Source organism: Leptonotus elevatus, chromosome 1 (assembly GCF_054856555.1).
Source record: "Leptonotus elevatus isolate MCC_2025b chromosome 1, RoL_Lele_1.0, whole genome shotgun sequence".
NCBI classification, from domain to species: domain Eukaryota; kingdom Metazoa; phylum Chordata; class Actinopteri; order Syngnathiformes; family Syngnathidae; genus Leptonotus; species Leptonotus elevatus.
The window spans coordinates 50,800,468-50,816,591 of NC_141239.1; the positions used below are offsets into that span (position 1 = coordinate 50,800,468).

At 39.3% G+C, this 16,124-nt stretch overlaps 2 protein-coding genes across 2 annotated transcripts; both read right to left on the minus strand.

Annotated features, from left to right (window-relative positions):
* Positions 1-102: 102 nt before the first annotated feature.
* Positions 103-4,870, minus strand: ankrd54 (ankyrin repeat domain 54). The gene is made up of 8 exons (XM_086067936.1): positions 4,180-4,870; positions 3,909-3,956; positions 3,722-3,820; positions 3,543-3,614; positions 2,061-2,108; positions 1,701-1,825; positions 1,342-1,449; positions 103-1,233 (listed from the first exon to the last, which is right to left on the minus strand). Exons 1-8 carry the CDS (start codon positions 4,538-4,540, stop codon positions 1,159-1,161), a joined length of 936 nt encoding a protein of 311 aa, XP_085924062.1. The 5' UTR covers positions 4,541-4,870; the 3' UTR covers positions 103-1,158.
* Positions 4,871-5,947: 1,077 nt separating this feature from the next.
* On the minus strand, positions 5,948-15,397 carry foxred2 (FAD-dependent oxidoreductase domain containing 2). Its single transcript, XM_086067925.1, has 10 exons — positions 15,253-15,397; positions 13,793-14,010; positions 13,414-13,719; positions 13,078-13,329; positions 9,554-9,862; positions 9,026-9,192; positions 8,717-8,882; positions 7,204-7,430; positions 6,944-7,114; positions 5,948-6,777 (listed from the first exon to the last, which is right to left on the minus strand). The coding sequence occupies exons 2-10, from the start codon at positions 14,005-14,007 to the stop codon at positions 6,548-6,550; spliced, it is 2,043 nt and encodes a 680-aa protein (XP_085924051.1). The 5' UTR covers positions 14,008-14,010; positions 15,253-15,397; the 3' UTR covers positions 5,948-6,547.
* Between the last annotated feature and the right edge of the window lie 727 nt (positions 15,398-16,124).

Genomic DNA, 16,124 nt, shown 5'->3' on the forward strand with positions numbered 1-16,124 from the left:
TCGACGACGAGGTAGAACAGGATAACGTCATTAGTGTCATTAATGTGCAACTGTACTTTGGATACGCGCGCTTGTAATGATAAATTGAAATACAAAAGCCAATTATAATCACACAAGCGATTCAATTTATTTGATCAAACATACATTTTGACAGTACTTTTACACTAGTTAAACATTAGCATGCAATACAAATGGGAAATATCCTGCTGATGAAGAAACCAAAAGTACAAAAGTAAAAATGGTTGCACATTTAGTTGAAGTACAGACCTTCAGTAATAATAACAACAGGGAAAGGCAGGCACAGTCAGATGCATCATATTCCACCAATTCAATCTGTGCACTGCCGTCCAGTCTGTTGCCAATAGGCAGAATTGATGAGGGATTTTTGGCAAGAAAGTGAATAAATCAAATGCACTTGGAATTACATGGAACTAATAATCACTGATTTAATGGGGAACATCCTCTCCCATCAAAACATTTCTGCAACTGTCACCAACCTCAAATTGGTACTTTTTGGCACAATAGAGGTAGCTTTGTTCAACATCATCTTTAAATGAATGCATCAAATTCTAAAAGGTTTTCTTTTTCCTTTTTTTTGTCAGAAAACAAGATATTATTGGAGGGGCACACTGAAGATGCAAAGGAACAATAAAATGGTTCTCCCATGTTGTCAATGTTTTGCTCCACTAAGATGGCTGGACAAGAAATTTAGCTGGACAATGAATAGGCTAGCAATGAATCAGATTGTTTCACAAAGACCAATAAATACTGCATATTCAGCACATGGACTGCTTTCAGACTGTTAAAACACACACATTTATATTTCATGGTGGTAAACATTCTGTTCTTAAGTTCCTTTGTTATATTATTTTCCAGAGTCCGAATTCCTAAACCTTCTATCTTCTCCCTGATTTTCACAGACTTCAGTCATTTAAAAAAAAATACAATTGTTTTACTTTGTTTAATTGTAGTTAAAAAAAAAAAAGTCCCTCTCTTGATCAAATAATTTGTTGCAAAAAGCTAGAATTGTAGGATCTCTGAATGACAATCCTTACAGTGAAATACTTGTCCAGATTACAAACAGGGGTATCAATCAGTGTTCAAGATGGTGAAGAGGTTTGCTTTAAAAGGGGAGCAGGAATCCAGTTTCTTAATCATCTACCTGGCTCCCAAATTCTGTTTCTGAAGGCTGAGTGAAGTAAAGCTGGCCAGTAAATCAGTCACCTCATCCACCTAAAAAAAAGACAATGTTTTTTTTTATTGTAATATATTTGATTGATTGAAATTGATGACATATCACCAATGCAATCATATGCAATGTTATGTGCGTGCACATCTTACTTGCTCTTTGGTTCGTGTGTGTTGCAGCCGGGAGGAAATATGCTCCAGTCTCTCTTTAGCTTCACTTTGGCCCATTAAATTGAGATATTCCCTCAGCATTTGAATAATCTGAGTAGAGAAAATAACATGCATACATTGACATCATCATTATAACCAGCACATGCATAAAAGTTTGGAATTTTATATATATATATATATATATATATATATATATATATATATATATATATATATATATATATATATATATATATATAGAGCCAGTACAGTATACCAAATAATAAATAACAAAAGATCTTGGGGGGTAAGTTGAGACATTCACTTGAGTTTTAAAGTATGTCCAAGACTGTGTTCTCTACCTGTGTGACTTCTCCTCTCAAGGTTTCTAAACTGCGAGAATCCCCTTCTTGCAGAATGTTAAGTTTGGAACGTGCAAGATGTAGAGGGGTCCGGCCTGCTCGGTCAAGGGCATCGACACGGGATCCTTCACAGAAAAAAACAGGATGGCACAATTGTCAGCTCCATCATTAATATTCAGTGACACCAGAATCTTAACCTCTGACTGTGGCCTACATTTAAATTGATGTCATTACGAAGCTGCTACGCAAATCTGTTTTTGAAATAATTTCAAGATAAATAATATGACATCGTCTTTTAATATTTAGTGATGTTTTCATTGGAAAAAGAAGTGAGCAACATTAACACATGCAAAGTCTCACCTCCTCTTAGCAATGTGGTGATGACAGGCACATGGTTTGTACAGGCCGCTGCAGAAAAACAGGTTAAAGCTGCATTAACCAAGTTCAAATGTTAAAATGACAGATTTTTACACATCTATATCCAGAAGAAATGCCCTGATGTGTAGAGCAAGCCCTAGCGTGTTTAGAACAGCGTCGATAAACCTATAAAGCTCTTCTATATAGAGGCATTTGGGGCGAAAACGCTAAGATGTAATGTGCGCTCCCGTCTCCGGGTAGAGTTTCTAATTATTATTTTTTCACTTCCGCATTGTTGTTTTAATTTCTTTTTTGCGTGATTTGAATGCAGTTTATATTAATAAGAAGAGACACATGTTTTAAATGCTTTCAATAATACGGTTGAAATAAAGACTTAATTTTTAGTTGCTTGATTTAAAGTATTATGAGGAACAAATGAATTTGAGCATTATTGTGTATTTGAACTATAGTATCATGGCCTAAAATATTACTAGATAATAATAAAGTCTTTGCATGCAACTGCACTGTATTACAGTATAAAATTAAATTATCTGTACAAGCAATTTATTTAGAATTGCTCTATCATTGTCTTATTATCTTTCTATCATTCTACCAATTGTTGTAATCATCTTTGCTAGTCTGTAAATAGTGGCCTCTTGCCAGAGGAGTTTCTGTTCGCTCGTTTTAGTACAGGCCTGCGCGGCTCATGCTCGAGCATCATGGAGGCTGCATTTATACTTTTGCGCAGAGGTGGCAGTCGTGTGTAAAAACGTTTCAAACTCATTAAGGCAGCTTTAAATGATCATGTAACAACAGAAAATTGTGCGCTTAAAAACTAAATAAAGCATTGTTTTGTATCAAATATAAAATAAAATACAAACATAAATGTGAGTTTTATTATCCATAAATAGACCACGTGTCAAGATCCGGTCGTGCATGTTTGAGGTTTCTCGACTCCAACGCACCTGATTCAATGATCAGGACAAATATCAGACTCCTGCAGAGCTTCCTGATGATCTTAAATATGAATCAGCTGTGTTGAACATGGGAAACCTCTCAAACATGCAGGACTCAGGCACCTCGAGGACCGGACTTTGACACCACTGTTCTAGACCGTGTTTCCTCACTAGGTTTGCACGTCAGCCGGATCCGATCCCAGCTGATGTTAGGTGAGAGGCGAGGAACAACCTACATTCCCACCTATGAACAATTTAGAGTCTTAACTAAACCTAAAATGCATATTTTTGAAATGTGGGCGGAAACCGTGGAGTCCCTGGATAAAATCTACGTAAGCAAAGAGAACATGCAAACTCCACACAAAGTCCGGAGGCGAGATTCAAACCCCAAATCTCGGATTTGAGAGACAAAGGTGCCAACAACTTGTCCACCATCCTGCTCATGGTTTGTTAATATAATGCATGGCACTAGGGCAGCACGCATGAAGCCCACGTGCTGCTGTTTTAAGAGGTGCCTTTTCTCTCTTACCCAGATGGAGTGGAGTGTTACCCAGACTGTCACGTTGGTTGGGGTCAGCGCCGTAGGTCAGCAGTAATTGCACTAGACATAAACAGGGGTATTTATTGATGATTTAGAAGGTATGTCATATTAAAATAATACATTTAAAATGTGTTACATTATTTAAATGTAACTGAAGCAGTACTTACCAATGCTTTCATTTCCATTGCAAGAAGAAAAATGTAAGGCTGTCCTTCCCTTGTCATCTGCTGCACATGGGTCTATGTCATCCTGCAGGAGCTTCCGAACTGGAATAACACACATTTACTGATCAAACCAGCTTGTTCTCTATCCCATCTCATTTTTTTAACGCATCACCATCATGTTCATTCATACCTGTGTCAATGTCATTGCTGTTAGCTGCATCCCTCAGTCTTTTCACGGCTGTGATGAGAAGACATTCAAAGTATAAGGGGGTTTAAATACTCCGCTTTTGTGTGAGGCGCAATGGCCTCGTTTTATGTTATCTGAGTGTATACAACTGTTGATTGAAACATTAATTGATTTATAACCGCGCCCATCGTTTCCAATTGTTGTTCAAAGGCTGCATGTGGTGCTTCTAATTACAGACAGTCATCGTAACGCAACTGTTTATATAAACACTCACCATACACATCTTTACCAATCGGGTTCTTTATGGCTCTGTGAAGCCGCCTGCTCTTGCTCCCGGTCATCTTTCCTCCGCCAGGTCCAGTTTCTGTTCGTCCTGGTTCCCATAATAAGTGCAAGTACCTAAGTTCTTTGTCGTCTCCATGTCCGACTCGTCCTAGCAACAATTTGCTTTCTCCTATCCCACTTAATCCAAATCCGACATTGGTGGCCCCGTCGTCCATCCTCTCCACGTAGCCCAGATGCGGTCCTTCCTTAGCTTCCCTTGTTCCATGATCGGGACTTGGTTCGACTATGTATTCCCCCTCGGAGCTTGAATGATCATTATCTGGTGCAACAACTGAGCCCCACCCGTCCATACTTACTTATTTTCATGACATGTGGAAGCTGTGTTTACTATGCACTTCTTGTTAGCACAAGCTGACGGGAGGGGAAAAAAGGAACAATAAATTAACGTCGCCATTAATGTCTAGAGTGGATGTGGTATCAATGCCTAGGATTCCTAGGTCTACATTATGGCGCGTCGACAAATTAAACTAACTCCACATCTTAATGTGTTCCTTTCACCGGAAAAGTATTTCAATAGCAGATGTATTCCCGTCACAACACCAAAATGTCCCCTGTTTGGTGTTTTCCGTTTCACACTAAAGTAGTAAAAAGTACAGCCATTGAACAGTCGCACGTCCAACGAGTTAAAACTACACCAATCGCGTTCCACGTTGTTCATCTGTTGCCGTCCAATGGGGACAGGCAAAGAAGCAGCCAATCACAACATATACTACTCTACTACGTGCATCTGCGCAATGTGCGCATGCGTGTTACGTACATTCAAATGTTGGTCGTGAACTCAACTGATGGTCGAAGTGCTAATATTTATACTTGTTTGCTCCACTTTTATTTACATTTTAATGTGAATTGACGCCAAGAGATGTGCTGTACATACTGTGTTTAAGTTTCAAACCCCACAATCACTTGTTATGTTGTACATTATTAGGCACATCTTGCTTCCCATAATAAGACCAGTGGAGGTACGGTACAAATTTTGAGAAGCACACAAAAAAACTGGGATAATAAATCTTTGCCAAAACAATTGAAATGGCAAATAGCCTACATAAAGCCTGATAGACACATGAAAAAATCTTACTGGATTTAGTTATGTGAGAGACTGAATCCATCATCCATTATCTACCACTTGTCAGAGGTTGATCTCCCGCTCCACCCTGCCCTCACTCGTGAACAAGGCACCAAGACACCTGAACTCCTCCACTTGGGGCAGGATGGTAAATGGTACTTCATTTATATAGCGCTTTACCACCTCACAAGGCCCTCAAAGCGCTTTACATTCGACTACTCATTCACCTGATGACGCAGCATCAGGAGCAACTGGGGGTTTAGCATCTTGCTCAAAGATCCTTCGACGTGGTCATAATGGCATGGGATTGAACCCACAACCTCTGGTTTGCGAGCCGACCACTGTATCACTGATCCAGAGAGGGAACTCCACCCTTTTCCAGCTGAAAACCATAGCCTCAGATTTGAAGATGCTGATTTACATTTTGCGAACCACTCCAGTGAGAGCTGGAGATGAAGAAACCAACAGCACCACATCATCTGCAAAAGGCAGAGATGCATTGCTGAGGCCACCAAACTGGACCCCCTCAACGCTTCAGCTGCACCTAGAAATTCCGTCCATAAAGGTCGTAAAGGGACTGAACAGCCGAACAGACTCAACTCATGACAATAAAAATTGCCATCTTAATACTGTATAGTGTATCTGTGTCATGTATTTGGAAATTACAAACACAAAACACCACACATTTTGCAATCTCTCACACTACTACTACTACTAATTGTTGTAGTACCCAATGGAACCTGAGAAACACTGACAAAAAATACAAAGAAGTGGAAGAAGCTATGCTAGCTGTTAGCTTATCTGGTAAATACATTGGAGTGCTGATTCCTCTCCAACTCTTATCATTTCTGTATTCACCGAGTTGGTCCTGCATTTATGAAGTCTAGCATCAGCATGAGTTTTCGTTCCCTTCCTGATAATCTATCGTTTTGTTCCAAAATCACAGATTCTGTGGCCTGAACCACACCAGTGTTACACACAACAGGAACACGTTTTAACGTTTATGATTGTCGGCCCTGACAGCTTTCTGGACACATTGAAGAAGAAAAAAACCCACTTTGGGTCTTTTGCGAGCTAGCTTTGGCCGGAAAGCGGTACCAGTAATCTATCTTCGTGTATGCCTTACTGGACATAAAGTGAGAAGTGAAAAACTGAAGGATCAAACTGGTAAGGAAAAGTAACCATCCAGGTTATCTGGATTACATTATGGATATGTGGTTAAGGTAGCAAACAGTCATAAATCAAGTTTTAGTCCTGAAGACATGGAGGCTCCAGCCTGTGCAAGGTAGTTAGGAAATGCAGCATCAGCCCCTGATGTGTCAGCTGGTTCCTCACCAGGAGAAGGCCGAGTGACATGGAAATGCATCAGTTTACTTTTCTGAGTGATGCCTTGCTGCTTCAGGTATCCCTGACGACAAAACAGTGGAGGCAGGCGGTGGGTGAGAGATAAGCGGAAACATGATTCTAAAAAGATGGAAGAAAAGACAAGTGTCAGGCTTGACCACAAGATTTGCGATCGTAAATATCCAGCAGGTTTAATATGACTATCTTCAGAGAAGATTGGGGTCAAATTATAGGTTATCGCCATGTTTGTACCCGACTATAGTTCAAACAGGTTGGACGTCTTTACCTGCATAGAAGGCTCTGAGGTCAGTGTTGACACAGTGTTCCAGGAACCGTCTCAAAGGCTGGATGTGAGATATGGGGCCGTCCCACTCAGTGAGGAAGTCTTCAACCATGTGATGAATTGCCGTAGGTCTTGGTAAAGGCCACCCATGGGGACGGTGCTTCATCTCTTCCTCTATAATACAATAGAGGTAATTTAGCCAACTGCCCTGCAGAATGTGCAAAATATGGCCACCACCCCGATGGCCACCAAGTTTTACTCACCGGTGGGAAGTGTCTCATAGTAGTATAAAACTGGGTGTAGAAAGTTGGATTTCCAAGCTTTGCTCCAGTCTGTTACTGCCCTGTCTCCTCCCAGATAGTCAATCTTCTTTTTCCCATACTGCATCACTAGAATCACCAGTCCACGCTCGGACACCTCATGACCCGACAGAGACGAGAACTGAGGCAAGGCCTGCAGTGGGAATTCCTCCACATACTGGCAGTAAGATCTTTCAGTCAAATTAAGGAGAGAGGAAAATAAAACGTGCTATGAACAACAAATACAGTAACTCTAAAGTAGCATCTCCATAACAATAAATAATCATTAATTTTTAACATAAACGTTCTGATAACGTTATTATCTTGGAAATGTTACATGATGTGATATTCAACAAAGACCGTTTTTGTAACACCACACAAACAATTAATTACGTAAAAGTTTTCCAAGTTTTACAGAACACAACATGTAAATGTCAGAGTACAGAGTGCAGAGTGGAAAACTAAGGTATGTGAACCTTCAGATTTAATAACTGGTAGACAAGCTCAGCAATCTTTTTGGGATGTCTGGTGTGAATTGCTCTCCTGAGATCATGCCACTGCATATTTATTGAGTTGAGGTCAGGACTCTCACTGGGCCACTTCAACTCAATTATACAATTAATTTCAACACCCCTATTGTTACCAGTAGATCAACCGCCTGCTGTTGAGATTTATGGCAGACAGGTGGTATTATGATCTGCTACAAAATGTCTAGATAAACTTTGCAAACTTATTAATAATTTGTCCATTGATAATAGCAAAGCGTCCAGACCCCGAGGGAGTACAATTAATACTTTTAAAAACACATTTTGCCACTTGCTGCTGACTGAAGATGACGACCAATCATGGCTCATTTTGCTAAGGACAAAACCAAACCCAGAAAACAGGTCAGCCGTGATTGGTCGTTACCCATTTCCTAAACACCTGTGATGTCATTTTCAGTTGACAGCAATTGACAAAAATGTGTTTATAAAGGTATTAAAAGTTATCAAATTCATTCTTGACAAAATATTAACTTTTTACAGCTGAAAATGGCTAAATGAATCAAAAATCCATTCAACATGTGCCAGAGATTTCTGAAAGTCACACAAACATTTTTCTGTCCCTCTTTGAGCTTTCTACACTGTGCTCTTGCAATCATCTTTACAGAATGGCTTCACCAGGGCATACTAGCAACAGTGCTGAACTTTCTTCATTTATAGACAATCAGTCTTACACTGGCTGCGAGTCATCATTGGTCCCTGAGCAACTATGATGTCACTTTCAGTCGACAACAAGTTTCAAAATGGCCGCCCCCCTGAGATGGATAAAAAGGGGATAGATTTTGCTGCTGAACTCCTTTTCCACAAACACAATGTTAATCAGAATACCGCGTTTAGACTAATGGAGCTGCATTTAATGTAAAAATGTCATGTAAAAAATACTGACAGTTTAAATTTCAAGTTGACCAATAGGCAGATGTCAAAATAGAACTTACCCTCTCAGCAATATGACATCTCCTAGTATCTCAAACATCTGGTATGGCCCAGAGCCCTCGCCCACCCGCTTCAAAACCGCAGAGAGCAGCTGCGTTGTCAACAATCTTGTAGATGGCCATGGTGTTCTATGGTAACGTTGCTCAAGCAAATGATGCACAGCTCGCACTGAGACACAAACAGAAATATGTAAATGCTTGCTCAAAATGCATGTTGCTAAGTGTACTACAGCACTGTGTGTCTTAATCATTGTAGCATCAACAAAAGGAGTGGAGCATCCGCAATAAGGCCTTCAGGATTGAAATGTTCACCTGTGTATCGAAATCCGTGAATAAAACCGCCGGCTGATTTGCGATAGTCTCTGGAGTGAGCAGCAGTTCCCAGTACAAACAAACCAGGGGTGTTTTGACCTTCATACCAGGCCGTCAGCCGTGGCAACCTCCCTTTTGCATTTTTACTGGTGAGTGGGCAGGCAGAGCTGTGGAGAGGTTTGTATTTTGGGATCAACATGATCTAAAACAACAGCAGTGATTATTCGTGGACCGTTTATGACACAAAAGAGCCACTTTATGAATAACACAATGTACTGACACAGACATAATAATATCAGGTATAGTCGCACAGAACAATTATCTATTTATGAACACAATTAATTTTTAACCTATCAGACACATAAGTGAACATGAACCAAAAAAAAGCCATTTGTCAAAATTTTTGTTTGGATATGAATAATTTTTTTTAGCCATCAAGAAAGCTATATTTACTGTAATAAAAAAAATACACTAGAGTGTAAAATCTGTTTTAAAGTACAAAAAATAATAACTGCATATTACTTGTACCTGTCAAATACGCTGAAGTTGAATCGAAAGCCAAGGCATCGGATCACACGATCGTAGGGTTTCCTCATGGAGAAATTGTCCATATGATACGCAAGCAGATCTTCAGCTGTCACGTCCGATTTGTTCGTCTCAGACTGGTTTTGTATGTACTTATTTATCGTCACATACAACTGTCCTTTCTTCTCTTTGCCGGATTTCCTCCTGCCATCTTCCTTTTGTTGAACGATCACTATTCGCTCCAGGCTGGCTTCTAGCAACCCATCAAGAGACTTCAGCTGATATGTGTCTATGAGTTCATTATTCACAGCCCTGAAAACACAAACGAAAGGTTAGGTCATCTTACAATATGATTATGAGTCACTTTGAAAGGTCTGCAAAAAACGTGTGTGGTCATGGGGCTGCCTGATTGCATTTGATTGGCGAAATGGAGTCAAACGTCATTAGTGGTTAGGACCCAAGGAGGAAATCTCTTTGATGAGCCAAAACCAAATAGATCGGTTAGGTTATCTTAGCGCTAGCTAGTTAGCTAGCTAGCTAGCTGGTACAAAATAATACCGATGGATTTTCTGGATCAAAACAAGATAATGGATTCTACCAATGGCCAGGGTATGATGAGCGATCCTGGTAGCTGAAGTAAACTATTTTAAACTAAAGAGTAAAGGAAACCTCTCTGTAGGTCAATGCTGCTGCGTCAACACATCAATACAAAGATTTGTCTTAAATAAGTGGATGAATGAGGGTTTGGACAACATATGGTGTAGATAAAGTGCTACACAAGTGCATAGCATTTACAATTTTTGATCAAATTGAATTTTTTATGTGTTGGCCTACAAAGTAAAATACGGCAATAACTGATTCGAGTTTACTTGGTACACACTCGTTACCGTGAAAACGCAGAGCAAATGTAGAATTTGGGTGAGAGTCCAAGCTTTGATAGGGCCAGATTGACCAAAAAGGATATTTATAGGGCAATGACATTCCAGTATTTGGCAGGATAAAAATCCGATAATCGATTGATTACAAAAATTATAACAAATTAAAAAATTATGTTAGTCCCTTAAAATTTACACCAATAAAGATATGAATTACAGGAAGAATATTTGACTGTTTGCAATACTTTGTTCTTTGGTATTATGTGCGCGAGCGAGTATATGTAGTATATATAAACATCCAACAATAAATAAATTAGGGGTGTCAACATTAGTGCGTTAATTTTGAGTTAATTTAAAGTTCCTTTAACGCCACAATTTTTTTAAACGCGCGATTACTTTGAATTCCAGTCGCAACACAGCAGACACGTCCGCGTCAAAATTTAGCAGTAATAAATGTAATGTAATAATAATGCAAAAGGGCGACTTAAGCAAGACCCCCGATTTTCTCCCGGTGGACCTGGCAGTGCATTGCATGGCAGCATTCAACCACTGGTGTATGAATGGGTGAATGTGAGGCTTAATTGTAAAGCGCTTTGGGCACCATATGGTGTAGTCAAAGCGCTATAGAAATGCAGTCCATTTACCGTATATTTGTGGAGACTGGGGTCAAGTTGAATTTTACCATTTTAAAAAATGTGCAGAATTTCACAAGTTACTTCATGTTAAAGATTAGATAGTTCTTACAGTTTTTCCTCAATGGGTTTGGCACATTTCTTGAAACCGAGATGACATTTTCAAAATACCATGGACAAATCCCAAAACTACCTTACAATTGGTCTCAGCTGAATGGCATTTCTCATTGCTTTCATCAAATTGCCAATGTCTTAATACATGTCTCATTTGCCTCAGTGGATCTGTGCAAATGGTTGTGTACATTTAGCCTACAGTTTGCGCAATGTGCCCACATTTAGTACATTTTTCAAATGGATAGATCTTGCTGATCGAACTGAATTAGTTGTTTTTCAGTCTAATGGCTGTCGTCTCCAAAACATGTCATCAGGATTCCAGTGTGTAAGTCATAATATGCAAAATCATCTGTTCAATTGTCAAAATTAGTCAAGCATATCGCAGGGGATCAGTGTAGAGGATGGTTGAGACATTCACACCGTTTTTTTTCCCTCGCTGCATTGCAAGGGAAAATATCGGCTGCGACGTGGATGAAAACCTTTGGCCAAACAAAGAGCAGCGTATGGATGGCCAAGAGTGGGAAGGTGACGATAGTGACTTCACAGTAAATTCTGTGGAGTAAATTTGACTCTATTTTGAGTAGGACCAAATAGACTCAGTTTTAGAGTAATATTTACACTTGGAAGAGAGTAGAATAAAAAAAATTGACAACAACAAAATCCATTGAAGGGTCGAGGAAGGGTTGGCTCAGGGCGTCGATTGGAATTGCAATCTCCCAAGCTGATGGTCGTGAGTTCGATCATCAACCCTTGAGTGACTTTTATTTTCAATTATTTATTTTACACTCTTCCAAGTGTAAATATTACTCTAATTAGTCAAATTTACTCGACAGAATTGACTGTGTAGTGAAAGTGTTACAGTAGTTCTTCATTTATGCTGTGCGCTAGATATCATTTTAGTTTTTCATAAATATACAGAATTCGGCTTACCTTTTCTTTTGTTGCACACTAATGTTTAAGTAACTTTGTGTCAATAAAAAGTGTTACAATTTCCTTGACTGTGAGTGGAGTATGTCAAACTGTTCTAAATTTATAATAAAAAAAAAACTTTGAAAACGGCTCGTGTAAAAATACCCCCCACCCCCCCCCCCCTCGGTTTTATATATAATTGTATTTTGTTAGCGGCACCTCTGCTGTTGTGACAAAACATCTAATGATTTTGACTTGCAGTGCTCACAGAATGACAAAGGGACGATGCATTTTGGGGGGCACTGACTACTTGTATGACAAAGAAATTAGATTTTGACACATAGATAAGTTGTTTTGGGAGAGGTATGAGTTTTTGCAGATGATCCATGGTGTTGTTCAAAATCATCCAAGTTAAGAAGCAATAAGTGAATGCAGATGAGTCAAAGCAAATGAGAAGGATCTTTGCAGTTGTGACAGTACAGACTCTTTGTTTGGGAAAGGAACTTGGAGTGAAGCAGTTTTCAAAATGTCATCTTAGTTTCAAGAAATGTGCCAAACCTATGGAGAAAAACTGTAATATGAAAAGAAAAATGCACTGAGCTGTCACTGCCTAACAAATGCAATTATGCCATCTAGTGGCAGAAAAATTACCTCAACACAAAAAAAGATACAGTTACAGTATCTTTTTAACTAATTTTATGAAATATTATGAAATTACTGTATCAATGTCTAAAAGCCATATTTCTATTAGTTTAACTTTTATGTTAACAAGAGTACGAAAACTTAGGAAAAAAAGATTTTGTTGTACATTTAGAACAGATATAAAGTTTGCGATTAATCGTGAGTTACTATTTAGGTCATGCGATTAATTACGATAAAAATTGTAATCACCGACACCCCTAAAATCCTAATGTATATATGATTTATGTATTTATGTATCAACATGTATTAAATTAATTAGACAGAAAAATGCAGACAGGGTGGTCTCTGATTCTACCTGAGATCTCCAACATAATGCGTTTGCCAGGCCAGTCGAACAGGGCTGCGGCTGACCATGTGAACCCGACTCGCGTGTCCTAAAATACTCTGGGCTGTTTCAAAAGCAGAGTTCCCTTTGCCTAGAATCAGTACAGCCTGGTTCTTGTAGTCCGCCGAGTTTGTGGAGATCGATTCATAGCCCTCAACCAGGTCAGAACCAACAAAGTCCACCTCCTGAGGAACCCACAAACCGGTGGCAACCAGAAGGACGCTGAGATACAAAGAGCACAATGCAACCTTATGTTTATTTTGTGACGATAAGTTTTACTTTCAAGGTCAGTAAATGCAAAATCACCTGCATGTGTATTCCTTTGCATGTTGATCATTTAGGATGTAACTTCTTCCGGTGGGTGACACCAGTGCTCTGATCCTTCCGATATCCACGCCATATTGGACCCTGAGCCCGAGCTCCGTCTCAAACATGGACAGGTAGAGCGGGTAGGCATCAGCCGGAGGGTAAAACTCGCTGTTTACTTGCGAGAACAGGAGCTCCGGTTTATCGCTCAACAACGAGTTCCAATCATGGCGGAGATTAAACTCTCGGTTCTGCCGCCCAGTGTGGATCTTATTGATGCTGATGAGTTTTCTGTGCCGGGGATATCTTGACAAAAAAACATAAAGACTGACTGTGATATGAATTTCAACACAGAGGACACAAATCTCTCTCCACCTACTTGTGAAAGAAACTCCCAGGTCCAGAATTTCTCTCCAAAATGATGTAGTCTCTTTTGGCTTTGGAGAGGAAGTAACCCATCTGAAGTCCGGCAGGCCCAGCTCCAAGGATGCAATAGTCATGACGGCGAGTGCCATTGTGCTCCTGATCATCTCCAATGCATTTGGTAACGCCGGTTAGGATGAAGATGATCAAACATCGAAGGCTGGAATCCATCACCTGTTGAACCAGAGGTGTAAAAGTGAGGTAGACACTGTTGAACTGTGTTGACGGCAGTCTTGTTTGTTGCTGCCACAACGAAGAACCAAATTGGGTTCAGACTCAAGGAGTGTCCAAACTTTTTCTTCCAAGGGCCACATTCAGAAAAATCGAAGGATGAAAGGACCACTTTGACATTCTTCACCTTTAATTTACAGTATTTAACAGTAAAACCAGTCTTTCTGTGCATGTTAAGATAGGTGAAGCATTTATTGTTTTATATATCGCAAATAAATATTGTTTGTTCAACCATTAATTGCATTGTCAAAGAGAGCAAACTTTTAAAATAAAATACAAACATTAAAACATAAAATAAAAAAATAACTTTTGATTGGTCATTCATTTGTACAAATAACACTCACACATGTGGACTGACCAATAAAATTAATTTTTGAACAAAAATCTTAAATGTATCAAATTGTGACATAGGAGATTCTGGTTCAATGCCCGCAATACATATGATATAATATACTATATTTCTTTTTTTTCTTTTTTTCTTTTTACATAACCTTGTGATAAAATAAATACTTTCCTTGATTTTTGGGTTGTCAGCTGACCCGTATCACACTATAGAATACATCTGCCCTGTACTTAATAAAGTGTAGCCATTAAGTGTAGGCAAACAACACGAGCCTGGGTCAAATGTGATTTATTTATTTTAATAATGTGCCACAAATAGTCCACAGGCCATTGTTTAGGCACCTCTGTGACAATAACTACCCTGCAAATTCCTTGAGTTGTTTTTAACACAACATAAAGGTAATAAAATGCCCTGAGGAAGAGACCAGGATGGATGAGAATATCCACAAACACAAGCAACATATGGTGTAGTTAAAGCAAGTGATGCAAGGCTGCTTAAACAGACCTAGTGTCAACAATGCTCATCTCCAAGATAGTCATTATGAACGTATCTATTATTCCCAGCATGCATGGGCATGTGGCCCATTATTAAAACTATGCAGGAATCCTGAACTGCAGAGGATTTCAGCACAAAGTCAGTATTCAGTTATTATTACACAGAGCGTAAAATGCGACAAAAGGTGCAAGAATGCGCATGAGAAACGGGACATGAATCCCCGGCTCTCCTTGAACTCTCCAGCCGCTGTTATGTCACTCTCTTGTGGATACGGCGACTCCCGTCGCCCGTTGAACCAAATGAACCGACCGAGTGGTCAATCAAAAAGGACAGCGGATCTGCATTACCTTCTACAACAGTCGGTCCCTTGAACACGACATCGGCGGCGAGGAGAGAATCAAACCTATGATGATTTCTACATTTGTAAGTGTTTTGTTTTCAACCGCTTGAGAATGTGTTAGCTCCCGAATATCGTCAAGCACCGCCCATCTTGTCCACCAGTGGACTTTTGCCCGCCCACAAGGCGTGGCTAAGATACATCTGCCAAGAGTGCCTAAACTAAATAAATAACTAAATGTGTGGAGCAACATTTAATTGTTTCAGTATGTATCAAATTATTTCAATAATTATTTATTTGTGTCAATATTTCTCTAATTAGTTCAAATGTATTTAACTATTCAATTGACTATTTTGATGTTCAGCTATTTCACTATTTAATTATCACAATTCCCACTATTTATTTGTGTAAGTTTGTCACTCTCCCAAGGACTCCTGTTCATCATTAAATAATTGTATCTGTCATTTTCTCAAACTTATTTGGGTGGGGCTAGTTATAGATCCATTCAGAGACCATTCTAGGGTATTTTGGAGCCCCAAACAGAAATTAACTGCCCCCACAAAAGCTAGGGACGGCGGTGTTGGAAGCTGAACATGACCGTTGCTCTCATCAAACTATCACTGTTATGGAAATAAATAGTGTTTCCTTGCTACTGTCACTGAGTACTTGCTCATGTTGGATTCAGTTGGCTTTCATTGGTTGTCGGCCTGCTCAATGTGTAAAGTGCGTTGCAATAACCTCTGCTGTGAATTGGAGCTATCTAAATAAAATTGACTGAATGAACTGATTTGTTGTACGATTACATTTTTATAATCATCACAGATTTTTTTTTAATTTGTATTTGTTTTTTGAATAAATATGTAAGTGTATAGAGTAATAGTA

Coding starts and splice junctions, on each gene's coding strand:
- foxred2 (XM_086067925.1), bottom strand. CDS start 14,007: ATGGATTCCAGCCTTCGATGTTTGATCATCTTCATCCTAACCGGCGTT. Junction 13,330..13,413: donor GCAAAGGAATACACATGCAG/GTGATTTTGCAT, acceptor TTTGTATCTCAG/CGTCCTTCTGGTTGCCACCG. Junction 9,193..9,553: donor AACTTCAGCGTATTTGACAG/GTACAAGTAATA, acceptor ACCTCTCCACAG/CTCTGCCTGCCCACTCACCA.
- ankrd54 (XM_086067936.1), bottom strand. CDS start 4,540: ATGGACGGGTGGGGCTCAGTTGTTGCACCAGATAATGATCATTCAAGC. Junction 2,109..3,542: donor TAACACTCCACTCCATCTGG/GTAAGAGAGAAA, acceptor GTTTTTCTGCAG/CGGCCTGTACAAACCATGTG. Junction 1,234..1,341: donor ACACACGAACCAAAGAGCAA/GTAAGATGTGCA, acceptor TCTTTTTTTTAG/GTGGATGAGGTGACTGATTT.